Genomic DNA, 8492 nt, shown 5'->3' with positions numbered 1-8492 from the left:
CCCAAAGGCCTAAGACTCTGCTGGTGCAAGGCTCAACTCTCACGGCACACTGGGTGAATGTAGTGGAGGCTGGGACCAGGTCAAGAGTGAACTGACTTAAAGGGCCTATTACTCTGCCGGTGTAAGGCTGAACGGACTTAAAGGGCCTGAAACTCTGCTGGTGTAAGGCTGAACTCACTTAAAGGGCCTGAAACTCTGCTGATGTAAGGCTGAACTCACTTAAAGGGCCTAATACTCTGCTAGTCCAAGGCTCAACTCACCCCAAGGGTCTGAAGCTAAGTTTGGGAGGGCTCACCCCAAGGGCCTGAAAAGTACATTTTTGTATGGGTCAGCTTAAGGGCCTCTAACTTAATTTTGAAGGGCTCACCTCAAGGTCCACAAAAGTAATTTTTGAAGGTCTCACCACATCACACACACATACACAATGACAGTTAAGGGTGGGGGCTGTTGGATTTCCCATTGCCTATGCCATTTGTGGTTGTCATGGGCAACATGATTTGAAGGGGTGCATGGTAATGTTTCTTTAGCTTAAAATTTGTGTTTCTGTCCATACTAATGTAGAGGAAAGAAGGTTTCCAAGTATTTTTCATAGAGGTTCTATTGAGTGTGGAAAGTGTCTAGTTGATAGGCTGTGATAGTGGGGTAATACTGGGACGGGTGTGTTAGATGCCCCCAGACATGCTTCCGCTGCTGTCCCAGTTGCATTCCAGAGGTGTTGGCATCATTTCCTGAGGTGTCATAGTGGACTTGGTGACTCCAATTGGTCGAATTTTGATTTCCCTGAAACGAGCATTTTTTCCCCATAGACTATAATGGGATTCAATACTCAGTCGAATAGTCGAATATTGAGGGTCTACTCTAAACGAATATCGAATATTTGACTATTCACTCATCTCTAGTGAATAGAATTAGCCAGAATCTCATCCACTTTGCAGGGATTGTAAAACCCCACAGTTTTTGCGCGTTGTTTCCACCATGGCAAAATCACAGCATTTACGTTAATTGGGCTCTGGCCTTAAAGTCAGTTTTGCTGGAGGCAATGTTGTTATACTTTGTGAAAATAAAAAATATTAAATTTATCAAAACTGTAATCTGCTGATAACAATTGAAGATGATTGTTCAGTTTTCATGTCACCTATCTACTGGAGTAAGACCGTGCAAATATTTAGAGACTGTTTAAGACTCCATGCAAAGGAACATGTGCTTTAAAAAAAATACAGCCAGCACACTGACACGTATTCTGATCATCTTAATCATAAGGCCATGTATTTTCATAGTTCTTGGGCTATAAACCATTCAGCACAACTATGGACAGGTCCTATCCCTGTTCTCTTTACAGCCTGGGCTGAGGAAGGATTTTTTTTCTCCCCTATCAGTATTTCTTTAGAGTGTTGCAGGAAACATAAAAACTCCTTGGAGATGTTTCCTTGGCAGGATTTGAACCCAAGACTCCAGCACTGCAAGGTTATAGTGCTAACCACTGAGTCATCTTGATGCCCAGCAATGAAATCACAGACAGCACACGGATATGATTCATATGCTACTAATACATTTTATCCAACAATATTTGTGTGCATGCAGCCTTGAAGTTGTAATCCATAAATGTGTGTCCTTCAGCTACTCACACTCACTTTTAGCTTTTACAAACTGATGTGCTTACCAAAAATAACTCTAATTTCTGGCACGAATTGTGAAGAACGTGTCACACAGTATATTAGATACTATTTAGGAGTAAAATGCCCCAGGACAAGGCAGCAATGCTTTGATAAATGTGGGTCACTGCCTTGGACAGAGGTACGTATAGAGACTTACTGCTTCTTATCTGCCATTTCTTTCTAAACATCATTTTCCCCTTTAGATGCTATAATAAATTTCACATTTCTTTACTCTTAAAAGCAGATAATCACACAAAATGTCAATTTGCAATTAATAATTTAATTAGAATGTAATCATAAAGGTAATATTTCTTTTATTTAATACATATGTTGAACTCTTCTGAAAGAACCAATTCGGGCACTGGAAGCTCCCCAGTCACTGTATCTCCTGTACTCTCCAGGTCTCAGGTAATACTGACGTCCTCTGTAGTTGGGCTCCTCATAGAACATCCAGTATCCATCTTGCACATGACAAGAGTGGATGTCGTTGTAGCGGAATTGCTCAAAGACATGAGGACAATCTTCAGTGAACTCCATCATCTGACCTCTGAAATCTTCTCTCTCATACACCCTTATCCTGAATGGTCCACGATGCTGTAAAAGAGATTATTCATTAAAATGGAAAATTTACAAGGATGTAAAGTTGAAGGAAACCACCTCAAAATCTGCCTCAAAAACACCTCCCTACTCTCCCATTAATTTCAATAGGAGTCAGTAGCAGATAGTTTACTCTAGCTGATGTTTCTTTAGTATCAGAGGTATATTGCACTAGTGAATGTTAAAGAGGACCTTTCCCCACCGCCACCCATTCAAATTCTTAGAATCTCTGATGATTCCAGGATAGCTGGAATTTCTTTTCTAGCCTCTTTAGTTCCCGAGCACCAAGCACACATACTTCTGACCTCTGATGTGCCATGTAAGCTCTGTAATGTCAGAAGAGCAGTGTCAGGCGGGGGGGGGGGGGGAGGCTCAGCATCACATCCCTTGTCTGCTCCTTTCTGTCACTGCCCTCTTGTCAGTACAGAGTCTAAATAGCATATCAGGCACCAAAGCTAACAGCATTATTTCTCAGGATTAGTGAGGCTACCTTTAAGCCTTAGAATAAGGTCGTATGCTTCCTCAACTCCATTTATATCTCGACTGTGATTTGGAGATGAGTCCCCCCTTCCATCCCTTATGGTCCCTGTCTTGTGTCTCCCCCCTCCCCATTTCTCATTATTGTCTTTTTCTTTGGCAGAGTAGAGATAAGGACATTTATTATATCTCCTTATTTCTACACTGTTTGCAATTGCTACTTTTAATTCCCTTATCTGTCCTGTAGGGGACCAACAGCTTTTGCTATCAGGTGTCAGTATACAATCAGTACGTGCATCAGTCTGTTTTTAGTCTCAAACTGAATTCAAACGGATGGATGGCATACTGGTGTGAACCAAGCATAACCTTGGTTAACACCTCCTGGGAAGCCCAGCTGTGTTTCTGTATTGGAATTGCAGCTCCTGGTCCACAGACAAGTGCAAAAAGCAGAACTCCGCATAATATAAAATAGCATTAAAAAATGGGCCTGCATGCGAGCGCTGCTAATATTTACCCCTAATGGCAGTGCTCACATGTTTGTCCATTTTTTATTGCTATTTTACACAGGTGGCACATGGATCGGACACGGGTGACACACGTATATAAACTAGGATTAACACCATCCATTGTTTTCTGGTACAGCCATTTTTGCTTTCAGCCTTGGTCGCAATATTTACCTGTGGGGTTAAACGGCAAGATCTGATGGAGTCATTGTAGCCCATCCATTTCTGGAAGTCAGGATACTCTCCTCTTCTCAGGAAGTACTGGTGTCCTCTGTAGTTGGCATGCTCATACAGGATCCAGTTTCCATTCTCCACACGGATGGAATTACAACGGTTAAAGTAGGAGGACAGGTCAGAAGTATCAGAGTCGCACTCATAGGAGCGACCTTGGAAGTTTTTGTCCTCGTAGAAGATAATCTAGAAATGCATGGATATTATTTTGTTTGGTTATTTAGAAAAACCTATCACATAAATGTAAATTTCATAACCCCTTCCAATGTACCCATTTTTCAATCAAACTAATGTATTGCAGTATATTGTAAAATACATTGACTTCTTTTAAAAGCTACCTATGGCTGTATGTAATAAAAGCTCAGTTATTGACAGGTCTGGGAACCTTCAATGCAACCCACCATCTATCAGCCTGCTGCCTGAGACAACCTATTGAAAGGAGCCCCCCTAAAAAATCTAATCCAGCAATCTTTGGTTCTGTGATGGGATCCCCTAAAAAACTTGCAGCCAATGCACCCCCCATTTGGCCATGTCACAGTATAACGCCCCCTTTTCTATCTTATATATATACAGTATATTAGCCACTTTACTGCCCCCCACCCAGTATATTGTCTTCTTTACTGGTCCCCACACAGTATATTAGACCCTTTATTGACTTCCATATAGTATATTGCCTATTTTTAGACTCTCACACATAATAATATTGCCTTCTACTTTTTGGCCCCCAAATAGTATCCGGACCCTTTTGAAGCCCCCCCCCCCATCGTTTTAGCCCACATACAGTACACTGACCCTTTTTTGGGCATGCTGAAATTTCCAAAACCATGCTACTTGGGGTCTTAGCCTAAGTCAGTTCTATAGACAACCACTGTGTACTACCGTAAGGGGGGGTCTATTGAACCCCATGTTACAGAGATACAGCTTACATAAATACAGCATGTCCATATTTTCTCTATACCTACACACTCTGTATAAGAAAATTTAAATGAAATACAAAGCATATGGAATGACAGAAAATGTATAATATATCTCTATAGCAGCCGCCATATTATGGCTCTGTACATAATAATGTTATAATATGGCAGGATTGACAACGCAACTACTAACTTAGTTACTACAAACTAAGGGTAACTAAAGACATGTAAGTTTTCATCACAAAGGAAAATTAAGTATAAATAAAGATTCTTCTTGTCCTCTATTTAGAATCTACTGCTGCATTAAAAATCTGACCATAACCTGAGCATGTACAGGCGGCTTAAAGGCACCTTACCTTAACCATGTTGTCTGGAGGTCGGTTGCAGCAGGTATATACTGTCCCATGCTGTGCACTGCTGCCTTTTATACATCTGGCACTGCTGATGTCTGCATACAGTACAATGTATGCTGACCGCTTTTCTGTCAACTATAGAAAACGTATAGACCTTTTGTTATCTTTTGTGTATGTTACCAAGTTATTTAACTATTTCTTTTGTACTAATGACTCTAAGCCATTGCATCCAATTTCTTTGGGCCATATGATCTTTGATCTCACTCCATTCCTGAGCCCAAGCACTATGGCTGCTTCCAGTCACCAGGGGAGCCAACCACTACACTTGTCTGCAGTGGAACGCTGCTGCAATGGCAAGGGGCCTGACAGTGACACACCATTGACAGGAGTGACAAAGATCTGTTTATGTGAACCCATCCAACACTGGCACTTGTCAACAGCATATGAGAATGCTGGGAATCACTTGTTTGAAATGATAAATACAATATGTGTTTCTACATTCTTTTACATTCTTCTACATTCAACAGGATTGCTGGAGATATTACTATTATGTAATTGTAGTTATACCATACTTACTAACATTTACATTAATAATAGAGATGAGCGAACACTAAAATGTTCGAGGTTCGAAATTCGATTCGAACAGCCGCTCACTGTTCGAGTGTTCGAACGGGTTTCGAACCCCATTATAGTCTATGGGGAACATATACTCGTTAAGGGGGAAACCCAAATCCGTGTCTGGAGGATCACCAAGTCCACTATGACACCCCAGGAAATGATACCAACACTCTGGAATGACACTGGGACAGCAGGGGAAGCATATCTGGGGGCATAAAAGTCACTTTATTTCATGGAAATCCCTGTCAGCTTGCGATTTTCGCAAGCTAACTTTTCCCCATAGGAATGCATTGGACAGCGCTGATTGGCCAGAGTACGGTATTCGACCAATCAGCGCTGGCTCTGCTGGAGGAGGCGGAGTCTAAGATCGCTCCACACCAGTCTCCATTCAGGTCCGACCTTAGACTCCGCCTCCTCCGGCAGAGCCAGCGCTGATTGTACTCTGGCCAATCAGCGCTGTCCAATGCATTCCTATTGGAAAAAGTTTATGTCACAAAAATCACAATTACACACCCGATAGAGCCCCAAAAAGTTATTTTTAATAACATTCCCACATAAATAAAGGTTATCCCTAGCTATCCCTGCCTGTACAGCTATCCCTGTCTCATAGTCACAAAGTTCACATTCTCATATGACCCGGATTTGAAATCCACTATTCGTCTAAAATGGAGGTCACCTGATTTCGGCAGCCAATGACTTTTTCCGATTTTTTTCGATGCCTCCGGTGTCGTAGTTCCTGTCCCACCTCCCCTGCGCTGTTATTGGTGCAAAAAAAGCGCCAGGGAAGGTGGGAGGGGAATCAAATTTTTTGGGAGTTTGCCACGTGATGTTCGATTCGAATCGAACACATCGAACAGCCTGATATCCGATCGAACATGTGTTCGATAGAACACTGTTCGCTCATCTCTAATTAATAACATAGGAACATTTAAGACCGGCGTCCAGACTGACCATAAAACTGCCCCCTAGTCACCCAAAACCAAGAGAGCTTCCTGTTTTGAGAGCACAAAAACTATATTGTACTAATTCAGAGGAAAACTATTTTAAAATTCTATGTAGGGGCATAAAGTGTCACATCCTCAGAATCGGGTGGGGGGTCTTAGTGGTCTGACAACCCCCGATCAGCAATATTTTTTGTGACATAACTATTTTAGCATTGCTCTTTGTTCTCTTGAACTTATGATAAAGCCAGAAAGAAACACATTTTTTAAAAAAAGTACATAAAGGCAAAAGTGTGTAATGTGACAATATGTAGCTATAACATATACATGCTTATCCAAGGGGATGTCATCGGCTGTCCCCATCCAATAGGCAGCTCTGTCCTCAAACTATATTCAACTTTGAAAAAAACGTACTGTATATCTACGTTTTTTCTAAAAAACAGAGAGGCTGTTCCCGTCAAAAAGGGGAACTTTCCAGTTACTCAACTAAATAAAATCTGCTTTTTAACTTAAAAGTTACTATTTTATTAAAAACCATGCCCCCCAAAACTAAAAAAGTAAGCTGCTTACCTCCAGCATTTCAAAACTACTGGCCTTGGAAATAGTCCCTTTCTGCTTTGTGGAATCAAAGGCTTTTTGCTCCCTCATGGCCCATGCTGTGCCCCAATATGTTGTACCCCGCCGCCATTACTTTTCACGAAAGGCGGTTCCTGACTTGCAGGAACATGTCAAGCAACAGATCAAGCGTGCCCTAAAGCAATCTGTTAGTGCATGTGTACATTTGACAACGGCAGTTTTTCATCTGTTCTTCCAACACGAAGGAGGGTCATTCAGAAGTCAATGGGGGTTCCAACTTCCCCTTCAACAAATTCGGAAACTTCATTTCCTGAGAGTTCTGGGGACGGAATGAGTTCCACACCAGAAGCTCCACTACTGAGTTATGGTTTCGTCAGCTAGACCTCAAAATAGGCAACGTGGTCTGCAACAATGGTAGAAATTTGGTGGCGGACCCGCATTTGTTCCCATTGTTGCATATACCTTGCCTTGCTCATGTATTCAATTTGGTGGTGCAAGCGTTCTTGAAACACTATCCCAATCTTGCACCCCTGATTGACAAAGTGCGAACATTGTGTGCCCATATATAATGGTCCAAGGTAGCTTCATCTCTCATGGCTCAGTTTCAGTGCAAACAACGCTTGCCCATTCACAGGTTCATATGTGATGTCCCCACCAGGTGGAATTTGACATTGCATATGTTGTAGAGGTTTGTCGAACAGAAGCTAGCAGTAATCGATCTTTTGATGACGAGAGGGGCCCGACGTACAAATATTGCCCCAGTAAACCTCCATCTTATGGCTATGGAGTGGGCACAGGTGCATGACGTCTGTTTACTTCTTCAGTGTCTGGAATACTCCACAAAAGTGGTCAGCGCAAACAACACCAGTGTCAGCATGACTATGCCACTTTTGTGCACATTGAAGGACAGTCTCATAACTTTGAGGGATCAGGTATGTGCAACAGAGGAGGAAGAGGAGACTGGGTCATAGACTTGAATAGCCTATGTCGGTACTTTATTCAGAGGAGGAGGATGAGGACGATTTGGATCAGGAGATTGATGTCACTGAGAAGGAGTCATTCCAGCAGTCCCAGTCAACAGGCATTGTACGTGGATGGGGGGATGCAGAAGAGACTATAGTCCGCTTAGATGAGTTGGACAGTCATGAATCGACACCAGGTACATTGGCACACGTGTCATTTCATGCTAAATTGTGTTCTGGAAGATAAACGCGTGAAAAATATGCTGTTATGTTTGCGTCTATGACCAGACACAGAATACGGACTGCAGAATGCACCGCTAAGGGAACAGGGGTGGGAGACTTTCCCTGACGCTACGGCGGCTGGCTAGGCCCTGCCTGCGGGTAGTGGTCAGCTGTTCCCAAGCTAGCCTTGGCCCCGACAACTCCTGGCTCTCTAACACAAAGACCTAGCCAAAAGATAGGGGGAAGAGCTAAAGATAGCTATGGCCTTGGGATGCTAAGGTGGTCACCCCTACAGAAACCAAGCTGCAGACAAAACAAACGGGATGGGATATGCTGGACAACAGACACACAGCACAACAGAATACGCAACAAGAGAATGAGGAGAGAGATAGTGGAAGGGTGAGGAAAGGGTTAACACAGGACTGGGGCAGAACTAACTGGAA

General features: G+C 42.6%; 1 protein-coding gene across 1 annotated transcript; it reads right to left on the bottom strand.

Annotated features, from left to right (window-relative positions):
* Positions 1-1973: 1973 nt before the first annotated feature.
* LOC142216521 (gamma-crystallin-3-like) lies at positions 1974-4753 on the bottom strand. Its single transcript, XM_075284393.1, has 3 exons — positions 4734-4753; positions 3407-3649; positions 1974-2249 (listed from the first exon to the last, which is right to left on the bottom strand). Exons 1-3 carry the CDS (start codon positions 4740-4742, stop codon positions 1974-1976), a joined length of 528 nt encoding a protein of 175 aa, XP_075140494.1. The 5' UTR covers positions 4743-4753.
* Positions 4754-8492: the final 3739 nt, after the last annotated feature.

The sequence above is a fragment of the Leptodactylus fuscus genome, chromosome 8, assembly GCF_031893055.1.
Source record: "Leptodactylus fuscus isolate aLepFus1 chromosome 8, aLepFus1.hap2, whole genome shotgun sequence".
Lineage (NCBI taxonomy): Eukaryota > Metazoa > Chordata > Amphibia > Anura > Leptodactylidae > Leptodactylus > Leptodactylus fuscus.
This window is presented reverse-complemented; position numbering and strand designations above follow the sequence as displayed.

What these genes read in the sequence shown, in the direction of transcription:
- LOC142216521 (XM_075284393.1), bottom strand. An exon ending in CTTGCCGTTTAACCCCACAG is followed by an intron (nt 2,250 to 3,406) that starts GTAAATATTGCG and finishes TCTCTTTTACAG; the next exon opens with CATCGTGGACCATTCAGGAT.